General features: G+C 38.9%; 1 protein-coding gene across 11 annotated transcripts in view; it reads right to left on the bottom strand.

The window, feature by feature from the left end:
• The window catches only part of ST3GAL3 (ST3 beta-galactoside alpha-2,3-sialyltransferase 3), a 191,470-nt gene that overhangs the window by 127,324 nt on the left and 48,668 nt on the right, over positions 1-15,478 (bottom strand). For 7 of the 11 annotated variants that reach the window (XM_042030504.1, XM_042030502.1, XM_042030503.1 and 4 more), the window contains 3 exons: positions 13,438-13,485; positions 11,557-11,712; positions 4,101-4,143 (listed from right to left, as the gene is read on the bottom strand). In XM_042030504.1, the coding sequence (XP_041886438.1) occupies positions 4,101-4,143; positions 11,557-11,712; positions 13,438-13,485 (247 nt within the window). The remainder of the gene's footprint in view (positions 1-4,100; positions 4,144-11,556; positions 11,713-13,437; positions 13,486-15,478) is intronic. The other 4 variants (XM_042030505.1, XM_042030507.1, XM_042030510.1 and 1 more) reach the window with 3 other exon arrangements.

The following is a 15,478-nucleotide window of genomic DNA, read 5'->3' as shown; positions in this document are numbered from 1 at the left end:
TGGCCCACTTAATAAGCATTAAATACAGTCTATAACTAATTCCACGTTCATATGCTGATCCTTCTTTGGAAATCTCATTTAATTCAATGCAAACATAGATTCTGCTCAGGGAATGATTCAGAATTTGTAGTGAATGAGACTCTTGTTTCTAAGACCTGGCTAGCCTCAAAGAACTACTACAGTATAAATATTTAATAATAACAAAAGCATGCAACTTGTTGCCAAGCACAGATGTTATAAAGTGACTGCAAATCTTGGCATTTGGTGGCACCTAGTAATCCACTGGCTGAGTCACTAATGTGATTGATAGCCTTAAGTTGTTCAGGAACTTTTGCCCCCCAAGAATTAAAATCTGTGAATTGTATCATATTTTTTGTATAAGTGCTTTTCTCTACACAACCAGCAAATGTCGGATATTATCCTTAGAGGTTTTTAAAAGGCTCCTGCTGCTTGGGAAAACTCTTTAGCAGGGAGATGCAACTGGCCTGTTTCTATATTTAGGGCGTATTTTGTTTGGATATTCTAATTCTGGTAATGATGTTATGGTTGGTGCAAACATAACTAAAAGATAAACTCCTCTTGTAACAGATCTTTTTCACTAACCTGGTCCTGAGGAGACTTATGTCTTGTTTTGACTAAGGGAACAACTCATTCATAAACTGCATGGCCTACGGACATCCTCAGCTTTCCATTCACCCCGTATGTCATTAACAATCCCCACCTGGATACCATCCTGCCCTTTAAAAGCTGTTAATTTTCAAAAGAAGAGCTATCCTAGTCACAGGCACCAAAAAGGAAGCATCTTCCATCTTAATATTCTCCTTTCCAGCAAGACTAGTCAAGACCTGTCATTTCCATGAAGAATCCATACAGTATCTTTAAAAGTGGCCATCCCCTTACAGCTGAGATTCTTGTCCGTATCAGCCTCCCTAATTACAGAAAGGCATTTATCAGACATACAGCTCCCACAGAAAACACTATTCACGTGCTTCTGACACAATTCCTTCCAAAGTGAACAAATCTGATTTCATTACCATTTCCATGAATTCAGAGAGAACAAAACCATTACATTCCTGTAACCACAGCAGACTGTACTATATCTGAACAACATGCCCTGGACATCTGCAGGGTAGAGGACATTAAAGTAGCAATGCATGAAAAAACTAAAGATGCAAAGGCAAATGGACACATTACTACTTATTTACATCAAATGCTTTCCTTTGTATGACATTTAAAATGCAAGTCAGGGCAGTTAAGTTTTAATGCAGATCTACCTTTGTTGAAAATGTTGAGTCTTCCGGGCCATTAGTTTCAATGACATCAACTGACACAGCCAGCAACAGGTTTTGAGCAAACGAAAGATTAAGAAAAAAAATCTGAAGAAAACTAATTGTTGCCCTAAGTGCTTCAAGTCACACAAGATTCTCACATGCTGTCAATTAAGTGAACCCTATAAAGTTATGATCTATGGCAAGATTCCACCAGAACGATTATATCACAACGACAGACATAATTCAATTATTCCTGCCAATAAAGTCATCAGTGCAGAACATATTAGTGCTTTCAACTCTAAGCAATTTTTTTTAAACCAGAAAGTGCTTCTATGACGGCACCATCTTGACTGAGTCACAGACAGTATTTTTAACCACTAAGTTCCATTGAATTCAGTCTGTACTTAGAAATTTGGTACCCTGACCACAAAAGGTGAACTTGTAGAATGGTAGCAAAGTCCTCTAGACTATCAGCCATTTTTCTTTCAAAATTTATTTCATATATTTTATGGTATTTTCAGCCATTTTCTGTCTTCCTTGCTATCAAAAAAACCCCCCAAACCAAACAAAAACAAACCAACCAACACCAAACAAACAACAAAAAAAACCAAAAACCAAACCAAAACCAACAAAAACACACACCAAAAAAAACAAAAAACAAACAAACAAACAAACCAAAAAACAAAAACAAAAACAAACAAAAAAAAAACCAAAAAAAACCCAAAAAACCCCAAGCCAGAATAATTTGGACCCGAAGTGAGCTCTGCAGGTCATCAGTTCTATTCTCAAAGCAGGATCAGCTTTAATTCTACAGAAGAAACAAATAAACAACAACGAAAACTAAAAAACAACCAAATAAAACCTAAAAAAGCTGCAGTTAAAAAAAAATTATTTCACCTACATACTGTACTTACTTTCTTTTTTCCTTAAGTTAACTTACAGTACTTATTTTAAGCATGCTGATTTTGTTACAAGTCTTTCTAGAAGCTAACTTTAGGACTTTGGAAAATAAACATGCATATTTAGAGAACTATATAAATATATTTTTTTAAGTAGTTAACAAAATCTTTCTTTAATCAAACTAATGAAGAGTTTTTATCATGGGGAGGTTTTAAGAAAATAAATCTGTGTTCTGGAAGCCCTCCAGCAAGTAAAAACCTCACTTCGCCTCATACTGAAGAATAAGAAAAAACAGACCATGCTTTGGAGAGCTGTAATCAAATAGGTAAGTCAGCAAAGAAAAAAGAATGGAACAGAGGCTTGAGGGGAAGGAAGACTCAATGGGATTTGCTAAAAGCAAAATGAAAAGGACACTGCATGCAGAAGGAGAAGGAAGAGCAAGACTGAAGCAGTGGTTTGGACACAGCACGAACTGGGATGCCAGCTGTGTGTGGACAGTCACCAGGCGTGTTCAATAAATTGGACATTACAAAATACACAAAAATAGCCTGGAAAAAACCAATCAGTCTGGTTAAAAACGTTAAAAAATTTTTTCCCTCTCCAACACCCAGACATTCACTCAACCGTTACTTACCCACTTCACAATTTTGGATTAAATCTCTTTGCTTTGACTTCTGCATGCATAAATTGAAGGTAATATATCATGTGAATCTCATCCCACAGTGTTGTATGGGTACACACACTATTGTCTCTAATTCACTACAATGTCCCAACACAAAAAATTCAACAAAGAAAATGGGTAACTCTGCCACCAGCATGGGTTCCAGACAGCATGCAACAAAAACTGCATAGAACACTACATTGAATGAGACCAGAAAGAAACCTTGAGTTATTCACGCAGTCAACGCTATCCTTCCTGACCACAGAAAAAGATACAGAGCCTTTGGAGGAAAGTAAACAAATAAATAATCAACATTCCTTCTTTCTCATACACATTCTACTACTTTTTGCCATATGTTACTATAACTGAGTTTATGTACCCAGATGCTTCTGCAAAAGAAGCTCATACCTAGAGACTTTCTCATCTTCTGCAAGCAGCAGTTCCCAGCACACCTGGGAGGATTTTATTCCATTATGGAAGCTCACAGGTTGCTCATCATCACTAAAGTGAATTGTTTCACCCGATAGGTACAATGAAATTTTCAAAACATTAAGAATGGGGTTTATATTGACATGACATATTGTGCAGGGGAGGTATTCTCAAAGCCACGAGATTGTGCCCTTTTAAGTAGAAGGCTTTTGATAGTGTTTTTTCTCGCAACACCAAAATTCCGTCAGGTTGCTGACCCCAGAAACAGGGTCGCTACTGACCCCTAGTGTTCAGCAATTCAGGCTCAATTCGACTGACTTAAGGCAAAAAGCACGAGGAGCATCTTCATCCTTCAGCTCTACATCATCCTTCTGGCACAGCAAGTGGTCCCCTTGTGCTGAGCTTCTTTCCACTCTATTTTATCAATAAAAATAGTACTATCAATTTTTAAAGAAACAAGTAGAAAGGAAATATAAACTCCTAAGCATCCCAGCAAATTGTAGATTCACATTCTTTCTGCTTTCACACCTTTAATTCATTTTTCATTTGAAAGATTAAGAGAAGGATATCTAGAGCAGACTGACAGTCATGGCTTCAAGTGGGTATTTATAGTCTCTTGATCAGTTATTAAGGAATTAATGACAGGGAACCACAATCCTAGCTGGCCTGCAAAGCCTAGTGCAAGGAAAGGAGTTGTAATTGCCAGGCTGCTGCAGGACTTGGCTGTCCCAGGTAGAAGTGTAGAGTCCAGTGTGCCAGCTGCCCAGGTGACATAAAAGTTGCTTACAACAGAAAGCTGTAACTACAGAAATTAAGAAGAATCCTACTGTTCTACTTACAATTTTGAGTCCAGGTTCAGGAGAAAGCCCAGTTTGTCATATTCTGGAAAACAAAAGCAAAGGACACAGTATCATAAAAACTGCAAGTGTCTCCTCTGCAAAAGGCACCAAAACCAAACAGCAGCAACTCCTTATAGCAGCTGTAAATACAGATTATTGTTATTTCAAGGTATTTCTAAATTAACATTTCTCAATCTCCAGGAAATACCAGAGCAAGAGAACACATAGGTAATCATTAATTTAGAAATCACTAGAATTAATCAAGCTATTCAGAGCCATAAAAAGGAAGCATTACTGAAACCACTTATGCAGTGATAAACAAAGCTTTCCTGCTTGCTGTACAAATAATTTTGCCACTAAACTGTATGACAAACATTCCTCCTAAGTTCTGATGTGTAGAGCTCTGAAATTTTTCTTCATTCCTTGTCTATTCCAACCCACAACTTCATAATCAAGCAGCTCTTCTTCAAGAGAAATTGACTCACGGTGGCAAAAATGCTTCAAGTTCAGGTGCTGTTGTTCAATAGGAAACTGCAAAGTCAGTTTATGTGACAAACAAGGGAGAGCTACAGAAACAAAGCTATCACTCAGAACATCTGTAACTCCTGTATAAAGTAAGCTTTTTATTCAGCCTCTCTGAATATGTTGTGATCTTGTAAATCAAACACTTGATACAAAAAAAGAAAGCTAGAATTCATATGAGATATACAAGAAAAAGGTGTAGTGTCCATCTTGAGCTGGGTTAAGCTCAGGGGCCTCCTCACACTGAGGATCCCTGGGTTTCACTGCTATACAATAAAAAAATAAAATAATACAACAGAGAAGTAGAAGATAACCCAATCAGAGATTAAAAGAAAAATTAAAAACAAAAATGAAAAAGAAGAAAAAAATTCTCATAAGCTTTTAGAAAGAGCTCATTGGAAATACAAGATTACTTTACTCATGAGACACTCCTAGAATTTCTGGTGCAGTAGTTTATCTCAGAAGATCACAAGCTTTTCACACTCTCATTTACCGGCAGAACAGGAAAGCCTAAACACGTACCTCAGACACAATGATTGCACCAGATAGGTCAATGTAAACTGTGCCATTGGTTTCAATCCCATTAAGATTTAATTCCTGGGCTAAGGGAAGTATTCTATTTGACATCACTTAGGTAACAGAAGCTGCAGAACACGTGCACACAAGTATTGGCACATACTGTCTGTTCCCTGCCAGCACCCGAGTGCCACCCACCATCCCCATTCCACCTGTGCATCTCTCCTCCACTTTCCACATACTGACAGTTCTGTTTCCCCCATGTGCTGCTTTCCTCACAATTTGTTCCCAGTTTATTCCTCCTACAACGAATTATGTCCTGTACAACCTCACCTCCTCTGCCTGTAGGATTGTGCATAGGAAAGTATCCATTCTGGAAAAAGAAACATGCCTTCAATTTTTATTAACCCTTCTGATTCCCAAAACCAACATCTGTACTGAGCAAACAGCAACAAAGATTATTGTTTTTTTAAATCATTCTTTTTGTTAAGACCCATCTGTCATCAGTCTTATTTCATTCAAACCAACATTCCCTTCTTCCCAACAGGAGATATAAAAAGAGGAAATGCAATAAGAGATGTATCACCTCACAACTACAACAACATCCTGGACTTTCTACTAACTCAGCACTTTACAGCCAAAGCATCAGAACACAGACATGAGCTAAACTCTAAGGACAGACCTCTATTGCAACATTTCACAAGATTTACCTTCTCTTTGTCACAAGTGTTTCACCTCCCCCAGGTTTAAAGTTTTGATGTTCACTGATCATTACTGACAGAGACATAAAGTAATTTTGTGAAATTATATGTCAACTACCTTGCAACAGGAGCTTTCAAAAAAAAAAAAGTATTACAAAACAAAAAACCATTTCTGGTTTCAAACCAGAAGCACAGGTGAGTTCTTGATTTTCAGTAGGGTGTAACTACAGTTTCAGGCTGTAACATCAGACCAGAAGCATCTACACCCCTTCCTCTCGCTGGCAGGTACTGCCAGGCAGAGAAATGCTGCTCTCACCATGGGCCATCTCACACTCACTGGCACTTTTGGAAGTCAGCATTACTTTTAGCTTGGAAATGAATCTCTATCACATGCTGCTCCCCCAGGAAAGACACTAGGAGTCTCTAAAATTACAGATTCAAAGTTACCTTCCTTTTTAGTTAAAATCAGAGTCTTGTTACAGTCTTCCAGTGTCATTTAGCTGTATCATGATGAATACAGGGGCCAAAAGTCAGCTCACATACTGGCTGGAAGCAGCCTGGATTCACAAAAGACAGATAAAGCCCCAAATACCTGAAGAAAGCCAAACACACAGAGCCAAGCTGCAGTAAAAAGTAATCCTTGTCCAGAGTTACATATTTATATTAAAACAAGATGAAAAACAGACCCACTGAATCAAAGTACAACTGAATGAATCTAAAACACTGTTTGGTCAGGGTGTGAGGATTACAGGAGAGGGACCGAGATGATCACACAGCTCAAGAAAGGGGCAAACCCATTCCTACCCTTTCCTACATGGAAAATAGAGGTGTCAATAGCCTGCCTTGGCACTCACGACACCTCTCTGTGCCCTTACAGTTTGCTTTCTCCTCCCATCATCTTAGTTTGAAGCCTTACCAAGTTAACCACTTGATATACAGAAATATTTCTCCTCTTTTTCATGCTGTGAGATAAACAAGTGCTGGAACATTAGAGAAAACAGAACAAAATAGTTAGAGAGAACAAGGTAAAAAGACTCCAGTTTCTCCACCAAAAACTAGCTTGGACCAGCTGGCCATGTTAACTGTGGTTTGATGCTGGCTTCCACAAACATCATCATGATGACACTCCCCCAACACCCCAATCATTAGGGTGTCTCTGCACTGAAGGACAATGCAGAGCCACCAACAGGTACAGTCCTGGAGAACTCCCTTCACATTTAAGCATGTTGGTAGGGCTGATCCAGCCCAGGCCATGTCCACCCCACCAATTTCCAGACAAGACACATCTATGGCTGTGTGGCACAGGATCTATTTTTAAAGCAAAAAATGAGTAAAGGGAATAAAGAATTTAGTTTGCATCCACTGGAAGAATATAATGGAACAATCTGAACAAGGCTTTATGTTATCAGCCCACAAAAGACTGAAAGGCCCATGAAAGATAAAAGGGCCATTATTAAAAGGGCACAAGGCAATCTAAAGATCACACTCACCTGTGCTAAGGAGCTACAGATCTCAGATGACAATGTGGTACAGCAGTGCACAGAAATGAACAAACATGGGAAATGAAGTTTCATTGTGCCCCATAAGAACAAGAGGTCATCTTAGGTCAAAAACAAAATGCAGTTCTACACTTCCAGGAAGATCAGAACTGAATAAGAATCTAAGAACTGACAATTTCATAATAAAGCATGTAATTGGGATTACATGAACAGAAATAGAGCCAAGCATAGCAATTTCTATAAATTATGCAAATCCTGTGCCAAATTCAACGTTGGCATTAGCATGGAAATTTCTCCGAAGAATCCAACAGAAATCCAGCTACCAGGCTGCAAGTGAGAGATGCATTGTCTCATGTCTGTAAACTCCATGCAGACCACCCAGGAAGCCATAAAGCCCAGTGCACAGTATCTAGCAAGTATTCAAGTTGTCTTTTGCATCTGCAGCCAATATAGCTATATAGAAGTAAAATGGGCAAAATTTCCCCCTTATGCTTATAATCTGAAATCAACAATCCAGGAATTAACTTGGCATAGTGGTTTTATCTTTTCAAACTACCCGTAACAAATTTCACTGATACTTGAGTACTAACCTTTTTAGCAGCCAGCTACTTAGAAATACAGTACAAATAACTTTGCCCTCAAAAATAGAAAATTCAACTTTTTTTTAAAGACAGGCTATATGCAGTTCTAGTTCTGTGTTTAACTGGTAATTCCAAGTACAGGAGGGAAGGTAGAAGATCCAATTTCGCTATTTTATTCAAAATGTTTGTGTTTGTCAAAGAAATCAGTATGATTCTCAGGAGACAGAAGTCCTAACAGGAATGCTCAGACCACCCTGATACATTTCATCCTGTCCAGTGCAGTTTGGTCTCTGCAGAACTGAGGCTCCAATTGAGCCAAGCCTTGGTCACTATTCACATGCAAGTTCTACATCTGTGGGAAAGGCCACAGGTAAAATGACTTACTCTGCAATGAAAAAGGCCAAACACATCACGTTCACCTTGGACTAAGAAAACACATATGGACAGTTATAAAAGTTCAGCCGATGTAAAGTAATTCTGCTAGAACTCAAGAGACAAGAAAGAATTAATGAAAAAAAGTCATGTTAAATGGATCAACTGAAAAGGACAAAAGAAAGCTTTTATTCCAGGGTTAAAAAAATACCAGTCAGGATTACTGAGCAACAATCAAAGTACTGGATAAACAAAGACTTCATGTTGCATCCTTTCCTTAGGATTTTCACTTCAACGTCTTCAGTGACTGAATTTACTAATGAAAGCATTATCTTCTATTTAAACAACCAGGGAATAAAGAAGACTGCAAAGTCAAGTTCAGAAGTGGTAGAGCTGAGGCCACCCGAGCTTCTCAGCACAGTCCTGCATGGACTGCACACAGGTCTGTGTTTCAGTTTCCTCCTCACCCCCACTTATGCTTTTGCATACACATTTACCCACCTTTTTCTCCAGGCTGCCAAGTGACACCAAGGAAAACACCAAGAAAACTGGTAAGACAAAGCGCAGTCCCCGGTGCCTTTCCCTGCTCTGTACACAGAAGAAGCAGAAGTGGACCTGTAAAGCTAAGTGCTCAGCCCTTGCAGCCCAGCACCAGAAGATTACCTCACCAATCTACATCAACACATCCTAATAAAACTATAGCAACCTCCAATGGTAGAAGAGCAACTGACTGCTTTCAGCTGAATTTAGGAAAGACTCCGATAGAAAGATGAAAAATTTTCCTCCTATGATCTGCATATACCCTTTTGCTTTTCCCAGGAAGTAATCTCTTTCAAGGCAGACTACAGCCTTTGCTAAAAGTTGTTTCATTTACTGCCATGAATCCACTTGGCAAATGGAGTTAATGCTGCCCTACTGAGTCTCCCAACATACTCTTTATTCTATAAATTGTATCGTATTTCCTAATAAAAGTCAAGAACAATATTAACAAAACAGTAATCTATATTGGCTTTTAATGACTTAAAAGATGTGCTGATTTGATGCAGAGGGATGTCACATGATAGAGAAAAGTCACATTGAAATACTTTTAATTTGAGGTACTCATTAAGCCACTTCTTGACATTTGCACCTCAACTCATTCACAGCTGTATTTCCAACTGGAGGAATAGAGCATTAATAAGAAGACAGATGATGATACTGAACACGCTGGCAAAGTCACATAAGGACTATGAAACTGCTTCATGACAGTCACTGGCAAAGATTCAAGCAGCTCCCACAGTCTACACTCAGAAAAATATAGAATGAAGTAGAACTTCATTAGCCAAAATGAAAATGGAAAAGCATTTTTGTCAAATAAAGCCCCACTAAAACCAGCCGAGAAAAAAATATATTTCCTACTTTTTTTTTCCCCTGCCTTCCAGGAATGCAGAAATATACAGCACAGTAAGTTCATCTCTCCTTTCCCATCATTACCACAGTGCTAAGACAGAAATGCAATTTGGGTGAAAAAACCCAATACACTAGAACAACATTGGCTCCAAACATAAACTGAAGTTGCTTTTCTCAAACCAAGAATATTTGCAGTTAATTACCACTGACATGGAAATCCAGGAAATATGAGAGCTTGCAACTGTAGCCATCTGTACTATCAGAGTATCATTAAGAAATCAAATAAACATCAAGGAATCTTCTGCAAGTCACAATATTTTTCTCCTAGGAATCTATCGCTATTCTACCCATTTGATACCTCATTCAATTGCATTTCTATGCCTGGTCTCCATCCATACCACTCTCCATCCAAACCACAGGCAAGCAGTCACCAAATTCACTCTGGAGTTGTATTCAGCAGGACAGACAGGGTTATTCTCATCCTTCACAAAATGGTTATCTGAGCATCCAGCAGCTGAATGAAACAGAAAGTTTCCTTCATAGTTCTCACAGCTTCTCCCCAAATGGTTATGGACTTTGACTTAATGAATCACTAACAGCAAACTTCTAAATAAGCACAGATTTAAATTCTCAGATGATTATTCCTCTATCAGTGTGAACTCAGCATGTGGAACCGTGGTCTTACATGTGGGCTTTCACAAGCACATGAACTGCAGCAGATATGCTACTCTAAACCAAAGTTTAGAAATCCAAAAGAGTTAATACATGCAAACAATTTGAGCAAGACCTAGATAACACTTGGTTGCTTGTAATGTTGGAACTATCACCTTTTAAATCTGCAGTGAGAACATCTGCTGTGAATCAGTGGTCAGTACTGCAATCAAACACGTCTAACAAGAGCATAAGCCTACAGCCCAAAGGTATTCAGTACTTTCAGCAAGCACGGTAGCATCTGGGAAAGTTGAACATTCAATGCATTCCTACCCAAGCCTTAGAGAAGAAAAATTTAGCTTGCTGTCAGACACAGGAGGTAGGAAAAAGTCTTGAACAAAAATAGCAGGGGTATAAATCTGACTTTCAAGGTCCAATGTTTGACTTGGTAGCAACAAAGTAAAACAAAGCAACTAGAGAGGAAAGAAAAAAATGAAAGGAACACTAGCTGTCTATGGCAAGTGAATGAAATCTAGGTCTCCTCAAACACTCTGTGTCCTGATTGTTTCCCCGAGTTCAGAGCATGACACCCCTCTTTCTGAAATGGTTTCAACTGAAACACTGGCCTAGACATCACATCAAACACTTATCTCAGCGGCTCAAGCTTTATCTTTCAAGGGAATGGACAGCCATGAAGAGAATTACAAAAACATCTGGACTTGTGAAGGCTAGACCACAGCATGAATCTCACAGTTCAGCCTCACTCAAAGCACATTTGGCTTGCATGTCCTCTACCCAATAATCTCCTCTGAAGCATTACATTAAAGCTCCATACCCAGATGAACTTCTGAACACTCAGTTCAGAAAGTTTATCCAGAAAAACCTAGACAGTGTCATTAATATGAGTTGCATAAGGACAGATTTCCAGCATTCTGAAAACTAAGACTTGCATGTGGGACAAAGTTAAGGGGAAAGCCAAGATAAGGACAAACAGTCAATTCAAGTAAGATACAAAAGCTGCAACAAGACATTGTCTTTCACATGGCGTGATTAACAGGTACCAAAGAGCACTTATAAGCTGTTTCATATGCAAGTACAAGTACCAGTTTTAAGCAGCATGAAATCTTAACAGGGAGACTATTATTCTCAGCTGGTTTTGACTAACAAAGAAAAAGGTATACGTAATTTTATGTTTCAAAGCATATAACTTTAGCTGAAACATCACCTACTGGGAATGGCTGGGCCTGGAGCTGCCATGGTTTCTGTGGGTTCTTTCTGGGCTCTGTCTTTTCCTGGGTCTGCAGCAAGGTGAGATGGGATGGACAGCGGAAGCACAATAGCCACAGTTTTTCTCTCTCTCCTTCCTGTTCAACAAGGAAAGCTATCCCTCAGTTGGACAAACATCACACATCTTGACATCTTATTACACACACCAGTTCAGAGCAAGGTGAAGTTTGCAGCACAGTAAGTGCAAAGTACTAAACATAAGAGCAATAAACATACAGCTTTCTCAGACATTTCTGAGCCTCCCTTCTCAAATAAAAGCGTTATCTTCACATTTCTTCAATTAAGAAATTCAGTCTCGTTGCAGTGAAAGGGTTTACAAAAGATCAAGTCTTACTGTCTCAATTCCTAACCAACCCAAACTTGAGTTGTAAAACGCAAGCAGAACAAAGACCAGTGCTTTTAAAACAGATCCAGGCAGTCTGATGGCTCACATGTGCCTGTCTGCCATCCTCCATATTAACAGAACTCCAAAAGGCACAGAGCAGTTGAACTGTTACTTCCCTATTGGTAGTAACATTTATCGTTAACTCCATAGATACAAAATCTGTGATTATAATTCAGGGAAGGGTATCTCAAATCTAGGCAACTTCTCCCCTGCGTTGGCTGACTAAAGAGACCACCACCCAATACAGGAGGCAGGCAACAACACAGTTCAGTTATGACATATTAATTAGTAACAGAGAATTAAGAGAGGGTTTCTTCCCCCCATACAAACAACAACATATCCACTTGGCACCCTAGAGATACTCCCACATCAGATCATGCACTGAGTGTGTATCTCTTTCCAGATATAAGTTTTAGAGGAGATACAGGGAGAGTAAAAGAAGTTTGAGGTGTTTTAAACAAAGTAAGTTATTACCACTAGCTCAGGGGTTAGTAAATCAGAAATGTGTCCAAGCTTTGATGTTAGTGTCAGGAAGCAGACTCTCTTTCAAACTGTGCAGGCAGAAGACAGGTGCTATGTTGGAAGGCAGCATGTTCCCCCTATCAACCTAAGAGGAAAGGCTGGCAAGCAAGATAAAATAAAAAAAATCCAAGTGAAGACTTTGTCTTCTGTGAAAGATGATAAATATCCCCATCTTTTAAGTGTTGAGGGGTTTAAAGTTAGAAGAACAATTCTTAGCCTTTCCCTTGCACTTCATATACCATTATTTCATCAAGTATTATGCTCACTATGGCGTGCCTTGGCTGCAGCTTGCACATTACACACAGCCAAATGGAGAGTTACCGATCTAGTGAAGTACCCCCAACACAAAAGAATTTTTGATTTCTGGTTCAGCTTAATTGTAGGTCATGCTTAGGTTCCAAAGGAAATTAGATTGGGAAGGATTTGCCCTGGGGTTCGATAATGCTGGTCAATCTCCATCCAAAAAAAAAGGTTTCCAGCCCTGTTGGTTTAGTTACGACTCTTTCGCCTTCTCCTTCCTGGAAGCATTCCTAATGTCTCTCCCCAAATAACTCAACTGTTTGTTTAGCTGGGAAACTATCCTAGTAGCATGAAACAGTTTTTCTTCAGCTCGTGGATGACATCATCTTAATGCCTTTCACATGAGAAGAGAAGCACAAACTGCATCATCAACACGTGTCCAGGTCATTTCCTCTCTGGGTAAGGGAACAGTCCCGCAGGTTAATCCTCGTGTCGCACTAAGGCTCTTAATACTCCCACTGCACTTAGGAAAGAACCTAGTTACCCTTTGGCTAGATGGTTGATTCCCACAGAAGTCTGACTCAGTGTCCTGCCTCCCAACATGGCTACCATGTCCAGTTAAGTAGAAGCCTTGTCATGAGGTGGGAGATAGAGAAGAAGGCAATGTTGTACCTGAGCCTATTGTATGTCCAACGGAGTCAAAGGAAAGAACCACTGAATCTGTAACACAAGAGTACAAGTTCATTTTCCCCTTTTTTTCAGCACCATTTCTTGCTGTAACATTTTTTGGTTTTTTTGCTTAAGCAATTCCTTAGGCTTCCTTCTTCCAGGAAGCAGAACAATTTCTTCACCAATCAGGCAAAACAACAGGCATCTAGCAAATGCAAAACAACGGAGTATGCAATAAATCACAGTGCCATTAAGAAATGAAGTAGATACAATTCATTGAAAAGAATTTCATTTTATGTCTAATAAGCTTGGTCAACTGAATCATAACATGCTTTGGCTGCTGGACTAGAGAGTTATTTCTTATCAAATGTGTTACCAGTACTTTGTCCCCACTTAGGGGCCTCACCTGTTATGATCAGTTTTTCCCTGACACTGTTTGCTAAGCCAAGCACTTTGTGCTCCTTGCACTTCTCACCATGTTTCCCACATCTTTACTCACAGTAGTGGCTTCCCAACTCAATGCATTTCAATTCATCAACATCCTTTCACCTTTGCACTATATGCAGCACATGCGCCAAGCATCAAGAAAATATAACCTCTCTACTTGATATTTATTTATCCATCTGGGGATCACAACAATGCTTTTATCCATGATTGCAGTGACAACTCTTGCTCACCAGTTAATGCCCAACACTTTTAGTCATTGTTTCATACGATGGGGCACCCTTTACTTCAACTGTGGTTTAAAGATCCTAGTTTTCATACATGCAACTTGACATTTGGCCATGTAGAAACGCTTACTGCCTGCTTGCACTCAGCTCATCCCATGATTCAGACCCCTGTATTAGTAATTCATTTTCCTCATCTACCACCCTTCCAGCCTAGAATCTGTTTGCAAAAATATCAGTAATGATTTGATATTCTGTTCCAAGTGGAGTTGCAATTTGGTATCATGCTCAATAATGGGGTTTCCCCCCAGCTTTATGTTTATTTGAGACAGACCAACATTTATTTTGGTAGTAAGCCTCCTAATTTGCCAATTGTTTTCATGGAAATCCTAATTGAAGGAGGAAGCCTACCAAATTCTGTTCCCCTACTAGTGGAGTAGAATTGGGCCCAGAACTTAAGAGACAAATTGCCAGTGGGCAAAACACCACAATAGGATTAATAATTTTATGGCCCTGGAAGCTTTAAACTGACACAGCAATAGCTGAACTGCCTTTCATCTTCACCTAAAGGAATAGACTGAATCCTTTGACATTTCTCTTTGTAAGGTTTCAGATGTGATCAACTCATCACACATCCTTTGCAGCACCACAAAGGCTGCGAAGGTGTAAGCTCTCAGTGCAAAGCAAAAAGCCCAAGCACAAGAAGAAAAGAGTTTAGCCTGCTTAAAAGAGTTTAAGCTGCCACTGCATCACTTGAAATTTGGGCAGGTTACAATCACAGGCACTAGCAGTTACCATGTTAGAACTGAAAATAACATGACATAGGACTGAGCCCTTGGCTTCTCTATACCTTACATTATCCTCGTGCTTATTTTCCAACTCTTAAAAATGCAATAAGAAAGTGCGGATTTTCAAAATAAACACTGTTGTTTTAATAAAGGACTATTAATTTGACTGGGTTGAAAGAATTTTGAAAAAGAAGGTCTGTGCTGTCTCAGATCCAGCATTATGGTAGTAAAACTAAAAAAATTAAAAAGAAGATATTACTAGTCTCAAAACTTACTCCAACAAAAATAAAAATCCATCTGGACTTAACAACTGTATTTCCTCTTTTGGGAATAAAATTCAGACATCATTATATTATTCTAAATAGCAAGGAGTTTAATTCATTTTAAGTGCATTAACTTCATTTGCCATCAATTCCAAAGTATCTCTCTGTGGGGTTCTACTTTTAAAAAAACTGTTGAGATTTTTATCAACATAAAGTACTGCTTTGTAGTTAATGTCAAATTTAAATGCTGTTAATTTTCCTGAAATATATTTTGTGTTCAAACACTGCACATGAAATATTAGGACTTATCTAAGAATGGCTGAAA

The sequence above is a fragment of the Corvus kubaryi genome, unplaced genomic scaffold (genome assembly GCF_017639235.1).
Source record: "Corvus kubaryi isolate FWS band 111438036 unplaced genomic scaffold, C.kubaryi_AGA036_p1.0 37334, whole genome shotgun sequence".
Classification (NCBI taxonomy): Eukaryota; Metazoa; Chordata; class Aves; order Passeriformes; family Corvidae; genus Corvus; species Corvus kubaryi.
The sequence above is the reverse complement of the archived record's forward strand: the minus strand, read 5'-3'. Positions and strand labels throughout refer to the sequence as shown.